The 16,390-nt window shown below is 42.9% G+C and overlaps 1 protein-coding gene across 50 annotated transcripts in view; it reads right to left on the minus strand.

Moving 5' to 3' along the window:
- The window catches only part of LOC132836823 (calcium/calmodulin-dependent protein kinase type II subunit beta), a 262,349-nt gene that overhangs the window by 130,848 nt on the left and 115,111 nt on the right, over nucleotides 1-16,390 (minus strand). For all 50 annotated transcript variants that reach the window (XM_060856344.1, XM_060856319.1, XM_060856341.1 and 47 more), the window contains one exon: nucleotides 8,706-8,771. In XM_060856344.1, coding sequence (XP_060712327.1) covers nucleotides 8,706-8,771 — 66 coding nt within the window. The remainder of the gene's footprint in view (nucleotides 1-8,705; nucleotides 8,772-16,390) is intronic.

Genomic DNA, 16,390 nt, shown 5'->3' on the forward strand with positions numbered 1-16,390 from the left:
ATGGAAATGTCAGCTCCAGTTCTGTGAGAGCGAGAAATGAATGCATCACCTCTGACTCAGGAGCAACACTGCAGCACTTCCACCTCCAGCAAAGGATGTTATAACACATCTTCCAAGTTTACACAGGCATTTTACAATATAACAGCTTGATAGGTGTATCCAGGTGTGAAACATATTATTTCAAAGATATAAATAAAGCTGTGTCCCAAGTGATATCGTATCAGAACACTCGGAGACAGACCAAATGTACTGTAATGTTGTATTTTACTGACTGTAGGAGGAGAAGCTAGCTTGGAAGTAGTTAGAAGCACAACTGTTCCAAAGATGTGAAAGAATTTTCGGGATGATAGCATCCTCAGTGAAAACTGATTTTAGCAGACTCTTCTGTGCTTTGAAAAATATTTCACAGCTATTTCTGCCACAGAAAGCTCCATCCTTCCGCATTTTGTATTTCTGATCAAATTGTATGAGAATAAAATGCACAAGTATATCAAGGACTTGGGTGTCCCCTCCGCTTGGGTCCAGGCTCGTCTCCGCAGCAATTCTGCTGAATTAATCCTGTTCTTTTTGATAGAAAGATGTCCTTGCCAATTAAAAAGCCTGAATTGTGACCTGTACTTTAGACCTTTTCTTCAAACCAGCTGTCAAGCCGCTTCAATCAGAAGGGAATCCCACACTTGGTCTCCATTCAGAAGGCACTCTGGATTTGCCAAGTGGCTTTCCACTACTGCAGTGCCAGCCATGGCTGAGTTACTAACACTCCCACCTTGGAATCAGAAGCTGTGGCTTCAAACTGCCATCCAAGAAACTAAAGCACAAAAATCTGAGTTGAGGGTGTGCTGCAATGTGCAACCTGCTGGTATTTGGATCAGCCATCAAACCAAGGCCCCATCTCCAGTCGCTAGAAAAGCTCACATGTTGCAAGAACAACAGATGAATTCTTCCCACTGTGTCTGTGATTTGTTATTCCACAATCACATCACTAAAACAGATTCAGTCATTGTTCCCACGTTTGCTGTTTGTGGGAGCTTGATGTCTGCTTTCTACATTGCAACAGCAATGACATTCGAAAAAGTACTTCCCTGGAGATCCAGCATCGTTAAAAATCCTAAACAGATCTCAAAAGTGGCATTCACACAAGGGCTTTCATTCTCCTCTTTCTGTGATCGACAGAAAGACTGATGTATAACAAAGGTACAACCAGCCAACAATGCTGCAACACTACTTACCTTGACAATCACAAAGCTGGGAACCTGGTTGGGGAATTCTGCTTGAACCCTACCACCCTCTTTCACTTCCTCATGGATGAGGGGACAATGCCAACGTAAGCAGCCTTGTAACTCAGGCCTTTCGTGCTTTCACTGGATGGTGGGTGTTGCTGACCAGGTCAGCATTCATTATCCATGACTAGTTGTTCTTTAACCAAGTGGCTTGCTGGGCCATTTCATAGGGCAGTGAAGTGTGAATCATATTGCTGTTGGTCTAGAGTTAAACATAAACCGGACTGGCTAAGGATGGCAGAAACCCTTCCCGAACAAATTTGAGTCAGTCAGATGGGTTTTCTAACTCTATCATTAAACTTCAATTCCACCAATTGCCACGGGATTTGAACCTGCGTCCTTGAAGTATCCTGTGCCTCTGCATTACTTGTCTCATGAAATTATCAAGAAGCCACAGTTTCCCATGATGTACAGAATAATGTTGAGGATTTATTGAGGAAGTTGTGCTAAGATCTTGACTGACACAGGACCCCCTCCCCCACATCATCATACTCAGCACTGAGAAATGACACTGGAAATTATGGTTGGTTTGAACAGCAATCCCCCCCCAAAAAAGTAGCATTTGTCAATGGGTAGTAAAAATTGTGATTTAGAACAATGATGATGGGGGAATACTATGTAAAACAAAATCCCTTTAGCCTTTCTATCACCTCCAATCTAAAACAAAAGACTGTCTTGTTCTGGTCTAATAATTATAATTAAATGTAATAATGGCACTAACTGCTGAAGATCACTTGAGAGAGGCTGTTTTGAAAAAACAAAATTATACATTCTTCTATTGGAGCAGTGAGGCGAACGACCCACTTGTTTTTAAACAAGGCTGTGTAACAAAGATCTGCCAAGTAATACAAACCACAGTGCCACAGCCCTTGTATAAATTAAGTATAAGTCAATTAACACCAGTAAGCAGGAGCCGACTTCTTTCACCACTTGTTCATCATTGGCCGATGAACCAATCAATTTGAAGTTTGTTCACATGAGCAGTGTTTCCATGGACCTGAGAACAATCATTTGGCAACACGAAATAGTGGAATTGAAGTCTGTATTCATCTCTTCACTCTGGTCCTTGGTGCCTGGGGAATGTCAGAACAGCATAACGAGGGGGAAACAGTCTTGGACAGGGGTTTGTTCCAACAAATCTTCTCATCACCAATGACAACTGTACACAGCAATGCACAGGCACAGGTTAACCTCTCCCACTGATTTTTTTTTAAATAGGATTAATCTGTGAATAAAGAAACCCATTGTCTCTAGATTATATCTTAACTCCAATCTGAAAAGGAATTAAAATCCACTAGTTTAGGAAAGCAGCAAAGATTGCTGAGAAAACGTGGACCAATACAAATGTCCAGCAAAATCAATGCACAAGTGTGAAGGATTGGAAAGTCAGCACAAGCAGTATTCTGAAAATTACGAACAAGGTGCAGATTCAGGCTAACAGGGGCACAGAGCCCCTCAGTCATCTCCTCTTTTGAAATTGGCTCCCATGAGTGCTGGACCATTGCTGAACTTGCTTCCACTGCTAGGGGAATGCTGCAAATGTTTGTGTCGGCTCAGATAATAGGAAGGAGCTGATCCATCACATCACCTTGGTGAGTGGTATCATTGCACTGAGAACTGAAGGTCACCCGATGACTTGAGCAACTCCAGAGCCACGGAACCCAAGATGTATATTCTTCTGAACATCTGTGAACAGCTTTAAGTTATGAACAACATGCAGGTGTTCTGGACATCACAGGTCAATGTGACAGATTTTGTTACCAATGCCAGAATCTTCCATTACTTGCAGAACAAATTCTATTTCAACAGGATTAAGAAGGATGTCTGAGATGGACAGACACAATCACCATGTCTGTAAAGTTATCAACAAAGTCATTCTGGGAACTCTACAAATTGTGAATCTTACCCTGGCAGTGAGTTCGTAAAAGGTTTCTTCTCAGTGTCTTCCAACTTTTACTTCCTCATAGCCAACATTTTGTAAATTAGTTTGACTAAATACAACAGCCAATCTCCTTATTCTTTAACCTGACTGATCATGTCCCCAAATCCTGAGTTAAACCGAGGGGAAGGGTTGGAAACACAAAAATTTAGGAGAGTCCGAACATCAGAAATTACCTTACTCTTCCTCCCAAGTTCACTCACAATTAAAATAAAAATCTTCTTTTTCTTAACATCAGAGACAAAACGGGAAAACTGGCACAGAAAACATTCAGAAGTGAGGTCATCACAGATGTAAACATGTGCAAGCACAATTAAAACACAAAGGAATAGCTTGAGGTGCAGGAAGAATGAAATTAAAATTATACAAGCAAAGGCTAATGTATTGTATTACAGGGTCTTTCAATTCCTAGACCATCAGAACAGGAACAGCCCAGTCCCCTGACATCACCAAATATTCACCAAGGTTGAAGGGACCATCCACTCTGTCAGGTTCCTTCGTGTGACACTTCTTGACCCTCCCCTTCCCCGAAAGTAGATGAAGAAACAAAAAATAATTAGCATTTCTCATAAATTCAGTTGGTAAATCAAATAAAAATCAGTGACAACAGTGGACAGTCCCTTGAAGCAGTGATCCTGTTAACAGCATTTATGCTGGCTTTAATTTTCTTCCCCTAATTTAATTCAAGCAGGCAAGGTGAGATAACCACTGGCAGATTTGCAGGATTCAATCTTAAACAATGAAATGCAGACCAAAACAGAACATACAGTTAATGAGAGGCACCAGTGCAAGGTCATGAACAGATAGAAGTGAGGCTAAATCACTGTCTGTCGAGTCTTTGTACCTCCCCGATCAGTTGAAAAACCACCCAATACAATTTGACAGCCACACACTCTGAAGTAAAATATACATTCCTGCAACTGCCAAAGGAACACAACAATATCACTATGAAATTATTTTCAATCCTTGCAAACTGTAACTCCTTTAAAATATGGCAGACAACCTCCACAAACCTTTTGAGTGTGTGAGTGGGGGGGGCGGGCGTCGCTTTTTGTTAGTAATGCCTGACAGGTGACTCTTCCTCATCATAACATTCTCATCTTGCCGTGACTGTACTGGGCGCATTTTTGAACTGTCTCTCACTTTGCTGAACAGAAACTTAACATGTTGCACACCCATCATTCCCGATGTACCTTCCCAATGCCCAAATCAAGACTGATCGGCACAGTATAGTGTTGGAGACTTTTCCACAAGATCTTAATATCAGGAAATGTCGAATGACTGACTCCTGTTTCCTATGTGCATTTTTGCATGCGTCTATGCCCCCTGTGGTGAGTGAATTACAGCTATTTACGACCATCTGGCTGGGGATATTCCTTCTTCATCCAAAATGACTAGATTCACTCGATTCTGGGAGGGATTCACCATTGAGGGGGAGTTTGGCACCCTTTTTTGCATTGTTGGCTAACAGCTCAGGCACACTCCAATCACACTTGTTCCACAAGCAAGCAACAAGTCAACACATCTCAGACCAAGTCCATCATCATCCCAGAAGACATGCCCTCTGTTAAAGAATAGAATCCCTACAGTGTGGAAACAAGCCCATCAGTCCACCAACCCTCTGAAGAGTAACCCACCCAGACCCATTCCCTTTCCCTACTGTCCTATATTTACCCTTGACTAATGCACTTACCCTACGCACCCCTGAACACCCCTGCACATCTATGAAATGTGGGAGGACACCGGAACACCCAGAGGAAACCCGCGCAGACATGTGGAGAATGTGCAAACTCCATACAGTCACCCGAGGCTGGAATTGAACCCGGCTCCCTAACGCTGTGAGGCAGCAGTGTTAACCACTCAGCCACCATGCCGACCCATTAAGCATCAGGCCAGACCACCTCAAAACACTTCAAAAGCCCAGACCCTAACTTTTCTAATTGTTTTGAGAAGGTGTAAAGTGGATATTCCAGAAGGTTTTAAACAGAACAGAATGTATTTACAGAGTACCAAATGAAACACCAACAAAAGACAGCAGAATATAGAATAACTTAACCTATCCAAAAACCCAATAGGTCATCCCAATTTAATGAGACAGTTCCAAATTCCTGTAACAATTCCCATAAACACACCTGAGCAAAAAAGGTAAAATCAAACACAGGGTCTCACAGGAAAGAGATGACAGAGGGATTCAACACAGATCACCTTCTTATAGCCACAAAAAAGATGACTGCTTGCTAAAACCAAACCCAACCAGAGTAAAGTTAAGCTGGGAGAACTGGCCACTCCCCTTTCATTGTACAAGTGTTTTTTTTAACCTGTAAGCCTTTTGCCTGAGGCAGTATCTGCGAGCTACAATCAAACTGGCCCTAAAGCTCATCCAAACCAGACAGAATGGAACTTCTGCATTTACGACCTCCATGGAAAAAAACAAAGACAAACTAAACTTGTTAAAGGACATCTTCGTCACACCTCTCACCCCCAACCAAGCATCTTAAGAGAGTATTTTCAGCTATCAGAATTCTTTCTCTTCCCCAATCACTTGAAGTTTTTTATTTGTGGAAGGCATTGATTTACTTTCACTGACTTAACTGAATCTGCCTGTGGCCTGCAGCTGCTTGCTCTTCAATTACTCAACTATCAAGACAATTCCTGCAAACCCCAAAGGTCTGCTGTGCTACTGTCCAAATCCTATGCTTTAACAGGATCACTGCTGTGTGATAAATATTACTAAAGAAAGCACTTTTCACAGACATCATGGTTATTCCCTGTTTAGGATACTCAACTTGGACTTGGTTAGAATGAAGGATATATGCCTGTCTTTTGGGGGACAAGAGGAAATGGCCAACCATTCAACATCTTATACTGACACACAATATCTCATCAAGACACGGGATTTAGCATGTCGGGGGAAATCCGATCTTTGAAGTCATGACTTCAGCAGTATTGATAGTTTTGAAGTTGAATGCTGCATTTCACCAAACCTTCTCTTGGTTTGGCCAGTCCAGACAGCACACAGCCTCCACCTGCCAGCAGTTCACACGGTTCAAAGTGAGTGGGGACAAGAGTATTCATCCATTTCGGATTAATTACATTTTTCCTTCCATGTCTTAACAGAAGAAGAAGCGCATTCTAATGTCATGAGCTAATTTAAAAAGGTTAAGGAGTGGGATTATATAGAGATTATACTTTGATTCTTCCAGTGGGCTGGAAGAGATACTTTTTTTGCTGAAATCCACAACTTTTTTCCCTTTTTATTCTTCGAACTGCTCTTTGCATTCACCAGTTTATAACTCAGTCACACAGAGATGCTCTCTGGAAAGACCAGGGTTAAGGAGAATCCATTCTACAAATACATTAAGGACATAAGAGTAACATGGGAGAGAATAGAGCCCAGTGAAGACCAGCAAGGCTGCCGACTTGTGAAACCGCAGGAGATGGGTGAGATACTAAATTACTATCTTGCATCAGTGTTAACTGTGGACAAGGATATGGAAGATATAGAATCTGGGGAAAGAAATAGCAATATCTTGTAAATGTGCATAATACAGAGCTGGTGGTGCTGGACATCTTAAAACATATAAAGGCGGATAAATCCTCAGGATCTAATCAGGTGTACCCCAGAACTCTGTGGGAAGCTAGGGAACTGATAGCTGGGTGCCTTGCTGAGATATCTGTATCATCGACAGTCACAGATGAGGTGCCAGAAATCTGGAGGTTGGCTAATGTGGTGTCATTATTTCAGCAAAGTGGTAAGGAAAAGCCAGGGAACTATAGACCAGTGAGCCTGACATTAGTTGTTGGAGGGAATCCTGGGACATGATTTACATGTATTTGGAAAGGCAAAGACTGATTAGGGATAGTCAGCATGGCTTTGTGTGTGGGAAATCATATCTCACTAACATGACTGAGTTTTCTGAAGGACTAACAAAGAGGATTGATGAGGGAAGAGCAGTGGACATGATCTATATGGACTTCAGTAAGGCATTCGACAAAGTTCTGTATGACAGACTGGTTAGCAAGGTTAGATCACATAAGAATTAAGGGAGAACTAGCTACTTAAGTACAGAACTGGCTTGAAGACACAAGACAGGAGGTGGTGGTGGAGGGTTCCTTTTCAGACTGAAGGCCTGTGACCAACAGTCTGTCACAAGGATCGGTCCTGGGTCCAGTGCTTTTTGTCATTTCTATATAAGATCTGGATGTAAACATTGGAGGCATGGTTTATAAGTTTGCAGATGTCATCCTAAATTGGAGGTTGAGTGGATAGTGAAAAAATTACTTCAGAGTACAGCCAGATCCTGATCAGGTGGGTCAACGGGCTGAGGAGTGGCAAATGAAGTTTAACTTAGAAAAATGTGAGGCGCTGCAATTTGGAAAAGCAAATCAGAGCAAGACTTATGGACTTAATGGTAACATCCTGAGGGAGTGTTGCTGAACTAAGTGACCTTGAAGTTCAGGTTCATTGTTCCTTGAAGGTAGAGTTGCACTTAGATCAGATAGTGAAGAGGGCATTTGGTATGCTTGCCTTTATTGGTCACTGCATTGAGTATAGGAGTTGGGAGGTCAGGTTGCAGCTGTACAGAATGTTGGTGAGGCCACTTTTGGAATACTACGTATAATTCTGGTCTCCCTCCTCCAGGAAGGACGTTGTGAAACTTGAAAGGGTTCAGAAAAGATTTACAAGGATGTTGCTAAGACTGGAGGGTTTGAGCATAGGTTGAGGCTGGAGCATCGGAGACCGAGGGGTGACCTCCGAGACGTTTATAAAATCATTAGGGGCATGGATAAAATAAATAGAGCAGGTCTTTTCCTCAAGTAGGGGAGTCCAGAACTAGATGGTGTAGTTATAAAGGCATCTGGATGTGTATATGAATAGGAAGGGTTTGGAGAGATATGATACAGATGCTGGGAAATGGGATTAGATTTATACGGATATCTGGTCATCATGGATGGGTTGGACTGAAGGCTCTGTTTCCATGCTGTACAGCTCTACGACTCTATTAAGTACTGACGAATTTAAGTTATTTCAAGAGACGCAAAGGGTGGCCAGTTGAATCCTGCAACTCAACTGAGACTTGAACCAGGAAAGCAAATATAGCACAGCCAGATCAAAGTTTCTCTGGCGTGTGCACAATGTTGTGAAGATGTTATCCACTATGACAGACTTAACTACCCATTTGACAGTCAACATGATTTCAGGTCTCAAGGTGTGCAAATGGTTTGTGCCCAATGGTGTGAGCATACTCCAGAATTATGTGGAACTGACAGAGTCCAAATGGTTTACATGACATATCCATTCCATCCAACCAAGATTCATACAAGACCAGAATTGAATTTGTGTTAAGCAATCACAGTGAATTTTTTTTCTCTGAAACAGACAGAATGAAATGACCATGATGTCTGATGTACAGGGTGCGGGTGACAATCTGGTAGAATCCAAAAATCCTACATTGTCACTGAAAATGACTGATTAAACAAATTACCTTGCATCTGCTTCACTGTAATATTCTCTGGCTACAATATCTTCAAATAGCTCTCCTCCAGTAACCCTGCAGAGAAAAAGAGACAATTGTTAACTCTGAACAGAGACGAGCTTTGACGGATTCATGCTTTGGTCTCAGCTGACCTCCTTTCCCATTCCTGCTGCTCAGGAGATTGGTCAATCTGATAAAATATTGCCAAGAATGGAAATCTGAAATTAACAGGGAACAGGAACTGGCAAAGGCACAGTGAACCAAACTGACTCCGTCTGTGCCGTGAGAATCAAAATTCTGAAGATGGTAAAATAATATGGGCAGTAGGAATAAGAAACAAGTAAAGCAAAACAATAGCAGACATCAAGAACGCAAGAATGCTCCACAGATGTTACATCCTGTTTTGAGAAGAATAATCTTAAGAGACACACAAACTGATTACGCAGTGACTTTAGGGTCAACAGTAACAATGGTTACCTTTAGTTTTTCAAATTTTGAATGTTGACTGTTGTCTAGTTCCTCCTTAAAACAAATCAGACAACTTGAACCAGAATGTTATGAATGAATTTGCTCAGGTGTTCCAGAATACTGAAGCGGTCAAATCATTATGAATTCAAGTAAAAAGTGAGGTCTGCAGATGCTGGAGATCAGAGCTGAAAATGTGTTGCTGGTTAAAGCACAGCAGGTTAGGCAGCATCCAAGGAACAGGAAATTCAATACCAATATCAATGCACACCACTCCCAATTTTATGAGGAAAGTAGGTACAATAACCTTTAACACCAAACAAGCTATCTGTAATTCGATTTGTCCCTTAGGGTAACAACACTTGCCAAATCACTTGCAGTTTTATGCAGTCGTTGTCTCTCTGGCTCTGAATCTGGGTCTGTGAAGCTGCTTTCTCTTTTTCTCTCTGCAGATCGTCAGCTCGTCTCTGCCTCTTCTGATGAAGGGCTTTTGCCTGAAACGTCGATTTCGCTGCTCCTTGGATGCTGCCTGAACTGCTGTGCTCTTCCAGCACCACTGATTCAGAATCTGCCTCTTACCAAGCTAATCTCCTCAGAAGGTCTCCGGAAGATTCAAAAGAGTGGTTGAGAGAGCTTGGCCTACAGGTGAACCCTATTTTTATACAATTTTGGATGGTTTTCTGGAACTTTCTGCAGTCCTGGCCAATCAGGGAGACACACTTAATAGCTTGAAACATTGTCAATCATTTGAATGGCCTGCTACTGTTCGTTTCTTTGTGGAGCAGCACCTGGTGCCTCTCTGTCTGAGCCCTGCTTTGTTTGGTGGAGACATTATTGAGGATATGTCTGTCCAGGATAACAGTTGCCTTTCACATCGTGGTAATGACATTAATACCTGGCTGCTGTGTTTCATAGAATTAAAGAATCACCACTGTGTGGAAACAGGCCATTTGGCCCAACAATTCCACACCGACCCTCCAAAGAGGAACCCACCCAGACCCATCCCCTTGCCCTCCTACTCTACCCCTGACTAATGTACCAAACCTACACATCCCTGAACACTGGGGCTTGGCCAATTCACCTAACCTGCACAACTTTGGATTGTGGGGAGACACCAGAGCACCGAGGACATCCACACAGACACGGGGAGAATGCACCAACTCCACACAGACAGTCGCCCGAGGTTGGAATCAAATCCCGGTTCCTGGCGCTGTGCTGTCCCCGGTGTGTGGGTTTTGTGACTTCAGAGCTATACTTGGTTAATATACCCAGCATAGGAGAAAGTGAGGACTGCAGATGCTGGAAATCAGAGTTGAAAAGTGTGGTGCTGGAAAAGCACAGCAGGTCAGGCAGCATCCAAGGAACAGGGAAAGTGACGTTTCAGGTATAAGACCTTCATCAGGAATGTGGGGGTAGGGGAAGGTGAAGGATAGATGTAGGTGGGGTGGGTGGGGGTAATGATGGTAGGTCAGAGAGGAGGGTGGAGCATATAGTTGGGAAGGAAGATGGACAGGTAGGACAGTCCAAGAAGGTGGTGCCGAGTTGGAGGTTTGGATCTGGGAATAAGGTGAGGGGAGGGGAGATGAGAAAACTGGTGAGGTTAACGTTGATGCTGTATGGTCATACGGTTTCAAAGCAGAAGATGAGGTGTTCTTCCTCCAGGTGTCGGGTACAGCCAGCATGCCTTGCTGTTTGACCAAGTTAACAATCTATGTTTTAACAGCCAGGAGGCTGCTACATGCCCATACCTAGACCATGGTTCACTCCAAACTCTTGCTCTAGCAGTCATTTTCCTTGGATGAACATAGGGCACAGAACGCTCAAGGACCATGAAGATGATCAGAGAGAAGGTTAAGCTGTCAGATGAAATTCCCTGGTGCGTGCAGGGATTTTAAATAGCTCCTTTGCGTCAGCCTCCAGTGCTGAGAACGATGCGATATGATCAATACCACACTGAAAAGCTGATATTCAAACCAAACGTGTCAAAGTAAATGCAGATGAATTTTTAATAAGAATGAGTGATTTCTAAATGATCACTGCTGGCATTCATCCACAGGTGCTCCATGAGCCCGGTGAAGGCATTAAACTTGAGGCTGTAGTCTGGCATCAGTGTCACTGACAGGAAAAAAGCCCATACATAACCCATCCTTCAAAATGTCCAAACCCAGGAAACTACACACTCACATATTAGGCTTGGTGCCTCAGAAAGAATTATTGGTGGTTAATAACACAGTCAGCTTGACCAAGAAAGAAATGTGGCTCTGTGTTCATGCACTGCATTGAAGGAGAAATGGCCACTCGCAACAACCTTGTTGAAATATTTGAAACTTTTCCCAAGTTAATACATGTTGGAAGCCATGTCCACATTGATGGTTAAGACTTTCAAAGGGCGTGCACAACACTTGGTTACTCAGGTCCTTAATTGTTTGAGGACTTTATTTGCTTCCTAGAGACAGTAATTGGTTGGTGTGCAGGGAGACTGCTCAGAACGAGAAACCCACATCTGTATCAAGGCATTGGGACAACTGTCCCCCCTCAAGCTTGTGCATGACATGAAGGCAGATGTGAGGAATATTGGGTCAGCCACCATCCTACTAAATGGCAGAGCAGGTTCAAAGTGTTGAACAGCCTACTTCTGTTCCTATTTCTCATGCCTTTGAGCCTTCAAATGGACAAGAGAATTCATGGAGGTGTGTGCACCGGGGTGAACAGATGCTTCTTAATGTAGATCACTGTCATGACAAACAGCTGGGTTGGGCATCTCCAAACAGGTTGTGTCTTCAAGATTTCTAAGTGGGAGATTAACCAGAGACGATCATTCACTAGTCAGTGATGGCCTCATATAGGTGACACAGTAATTTCAAAGCTAAAAACATTCTAATGTCTCGTTAAAGCGATTAAATAGAAAGCTAAAAATATCATGGTTATTGGGTATGATTCAATAGCTTTGAAACATCTAAACTTGTACTGCAAGTTGCTGCGTGAGTTCTGCAAATTACAGCACAATTTGCCACAAGTCTTGCAGAAGCTTAGGTGCCCCAGTAATCAACAAAACTGAGAATCAAAGTCAGAGCCTTTCTCAATTACCACATCAAATTTGGTTCCTTTTATGATGTGATATATGCAGGCCTCAGTATAAATCTACAAAAGGACTTCTATGTGGATCCACAGTTTCAAGGTCATCAGTAGAAAGGTTGTTTTTTCACCTTAGAAAAGCCAAAACGTAGACTTATTGGAAAGATCTACATAAAACAGTCAGTCAGTCAGAGTATGATACATAGTCCTGGTGGATTCCAGAAAAGTTTTGGTGGACCAGGGAACATGACTGAAGTAATGTAAGCAGAGGACTAAGTGAAATACAATGAGGTGCTTCTTTTTGCAGAATGTCAAATGATCTCCAGTTCTCTGCCAATGTGTGGTAAAACCATCTTGAGTAGTCAAACATGACAGATGCAGAACATGGCTAAATGTCCAAATTATGTTTTACACTGTGATATCAAAACAGAAAAGTAGAGTATTACTGAAATAGTGGTATATTGTGACGTATGGATGCACAAAGGGACATGGGTACCCAGGTCTGCCCAAGTCAGTGAAAAGTAGATAATCAATTAGGAAGGCAATAAAAAATTAGCCTGCTCAAAGAAATGTTATTACACACTTCTGGTGCAGGATGGTCTTGAACTGGGCCTTCTGGATCACCACCATTGCACCAAGAGGAGTTCATCTCCGCAATTAGGATGTTGGTCTACACTGCAAAAGGATTCCTGTTCAGAAACAGGAACGTCTTCCTGCAGTTAAACAGGACCTTGGGGAGACTACACTTGGCAGCATTGTATCAAGTTGGTCTCTCAACCAAAGAAAGGACAGGGATGGGCAGCAGCAAAGGTTCGCTCAGCAACGCCTGTTTTCACTCAAATTTAGAAGAGGAGAAGGGATCTGACTGAAACATAAAATTCTAACTGGCTGGGCAGGCGAGATGCAGAGAGAACATTTCCCCTGGTTGGAGTTTCTACAATCAGGGGTCAAAGTCTCAGCTTCCAGTGTAAACCATTTAGGGGAGAGATGAGGAAATGTGTCTTCTCCCAAAGTGGACTGTACCTGTGGAATTCCCTACCACAGAAGGTCAAGTCCCAAAATATATTCAAGAAATAGAGATATTTCATCAGATGTTGAAGGCATTGAGGGGAGTATGAAGTGAAAACAGAAATATGGCATTGAGATACAAGTTCTGCCATTATCATATTGAACGGCCAAGCAGGATTAAAGGGCAAAGTGGTCACCTCTTGCTCCTGGTTTTTAGGATTTACAGTCTCTGTGCAAACAGTCTCAGAGTCAGGTCAAGATTGGCTGCGTGTGGCTGTCAACATGAATATCGATTGGACTTTGGAGACTTGAGTCTTACAAAACATCGCTCATAATTTTCAAATGTTTAAGAGTTTCCCCATCAAATCACCCAAAGCTCCTTTTTTCCCTTTTATTTTGACACGGAGATGAATAAATAGGTCAAATGTCCTTGTGATGTTAGTTGAGGGAAACCAAATGAACCAGCACAAAAGTATACATACAGAAAAAGACATGGGTCACTGACCCATTCAGTGATGTTCTTTCACTGATTTCATCCCATCAGACCAAGTCGTGCCTGTAGCTGTCGGGGGATCAAACTGCTGTGCAGTCATAAAATCCACACTTGGTGATCAATGACTGATGGTCAAGGTCTCTGAACAACGGCCAAATATGAAACAGGCACACAAATGACTGTCTCATTGCAACATGCACCTTTGAGATGATGAGTAGTTCTCCCATGTGCACACATTGCTAAAAGCCAACTTTCAGATGACAAAAGCCATAAATGGATTTCATCCATGAACTTGCCTGCTTAAAAGGCTATCCCGGTGACTCTTTCACACTTGGCCTCAGTGAAATCCCAATCCAGTGTAAAATCTATTCAGAGTCCACATAGTTACCTTTTCGAGTTGTTTAAGCATTTTTATCATGTGGTCGTCACAAGTCACCAGGCGGTGGCAACGCATGAGAAATGGACCATGGTTATTGGGTATGAATCAATAGCTTTGAAACATCTAAACTTGTACTGCAAGTTGCTGCATGAGTTCTGCAAATTATAACACAATTTGCCACAGGTCTTGCAGGAGCTAAGGTGTCCCAGTAATCAACAAAACTGGGACAGCTCAAGTGAACAACTTGCAGTCCAGTAAAAATTGTGAATTAGTAAAATGCTCCACAGCACTTCACAAGAGAGATATGTAACAAAACTGAGCTATGTAAGAAATATAACTATAGCTGACCAGAAGTAGAAGGTTTTGAGAAATGTTTTAACACAGGTCGGAGGGGCAGATTGTTTTATTAAGGGAATTCCACAGCTTAAGGACTCCAAGCAAACTGGCTAACACATGAAAGATCAAAAGAGTAAGTGAGAATCTCACTGAGAGATTCAAGATGGCAGCAGCGTAGCAGGGCTGCATGCAGGTCCTGCCTGGGGCTCATCCACTCCCGCATGCTATCCATTTTTTCTTTCTACTTCTACTCTTCTCCTTCATTTTCTTCCTTTTGATTTTCTTTTCTGTGCAGCCTTCAGCAGTGGTTTAGTCAGTGAAATCGACATGACAGCTAAAGCAGGACGTGCACAGAATGGCAACTCCTCCTGGCATTCAGAGGCAACAGCAGGCGTGGTTCCTCACCGAGACTGGAGGTGGTGGCAGCAGCAGCATCAGGGATGTTCTCCCTGCATTCGGGGCTGGCAAAGGAGGCGAACCTTCTCCAACAATTGGAGGTGGTGGTGATGGCAGCAGCCTTTTAAAGTTAGAGGTGCCGGCAAGGCGATGTATCATAGGAGAGCAGCCAGAGCAGAACTCTGAACAAAACAGCGTCCGTGGCAGCCTGGTCTGGCAGCAAACCAATAACCCCTGGTTGCAGGGCGTGTGGGTTCAGCATGGGACCCGGCAGCAGCAGCAGGATGGGCACAGCACCAGAGAGTTGGCGTCCAAGGCATGGTGAGTCCAAGCTTGGTGGATCTGGCACAGGCGGTGGAAGGGGGTTGGTGGCACAGGCATTGTTTGTGAGCCGGCTCAGGGCTCAAAACTCTTTTCAGTTGTATCTTTAATGCTTTTTATTCTTAAACTATTCAAAATGGCGCCACATTCTGGCAAATGTTGAAGTTGTCACTACATTTACTGTACTATTCACTAAAAAATGCAAGTGACAATAAATAAATTATTCATTGAAGTTACAGAGACAGCCAAAACAAAGAGAGACCTGTAGACTGGCACAAAAGCCTGAAGGAAGACAATTTTACCATTCCTCTTCAAGACTCTGCTGTCTTTAGTGACAGAGTGTGTATGTGTTTGTCTCTGTGAGCATTCTGCAGTGGGTTAGGTTTCTGTCTGCATCCATGTTTGTGTGGGTGTGCGCATGACCATCTGTCTGACTGTCCATCTGTGTCTCTGTGTATACGTGCTGCAGTGCAGATTTTTCTCCATTGAATTGCTTTTCGAATTTGTGATGGTTAAGAACTGATCTAACAAATGAGCAATATGAGGCAGTGACACTGAACAATTCCATCGTTGTCTGCAGACAAATGAGTAAGCAGCATAAAAAGGATCTTGCAGAATATGCTGGAAAACTGAAGATAATCACTGATTTACTATCAAGTCCAGATGCACATTTTCCCTCTGTCTCCATGTACACTGTACTGTGATCTGTTGACACATTTGCAATCTGCATTCTGCCTTGAAGTGACTGGGGGCCATTCATATTCTGATGGAATGTTGAGGGTACAGAGTATAACAGGAAAAGAAGGGCTAGGTTGTTCTCAGCCCAATACATTCCATTTTGCAATTCTGGAAACAGGTACATGCCTGCTGTGAGGTAAATAGTGTGGGAATTAAAAGTCAGTGGTCATATTGTTGGCTAAATTATTCCGAGGAATAGATTGCATATGCCAGAGACATGACTTCAACTCTTACCACTGCAGCAAGGTAAAATAACTCCTCAGAGGCCAGTATCCCACCACTAAGTCACCCTTTATTTAGGGTTATTCAAGTCGAGTCCTTGCCCCTAATCCAGCTTCCTCAGGGTGAACAGAATCTCTGACATTCCTGTTTATGTCTGTCAGCCAGGGCTCCTTGATTAGCCCAGATTTAACAGATTTGAAAAGTGTGACACTGGAAGAGCACAGCCGGTCAGGCAGCATCCGAGAAACTGAAGAGTGAAGG

This window comes from Hemiscyllium ocellatum, chromosome 48 (assembly GCF_020745735.1).
Source record: "Hemiscyllium ocellatum isolate sHemOce1 chromosome 48, sHemOce1.pat.X.cur, whole genome shotgun sequence".
Lineage (NCBI taxonomy): Eukaryota > Metazoa > Chordata > Chondrichthyes > Orectolobiformes > Hemiscylliidae > Hemiscyllium > Hemiscyllium ocellatum.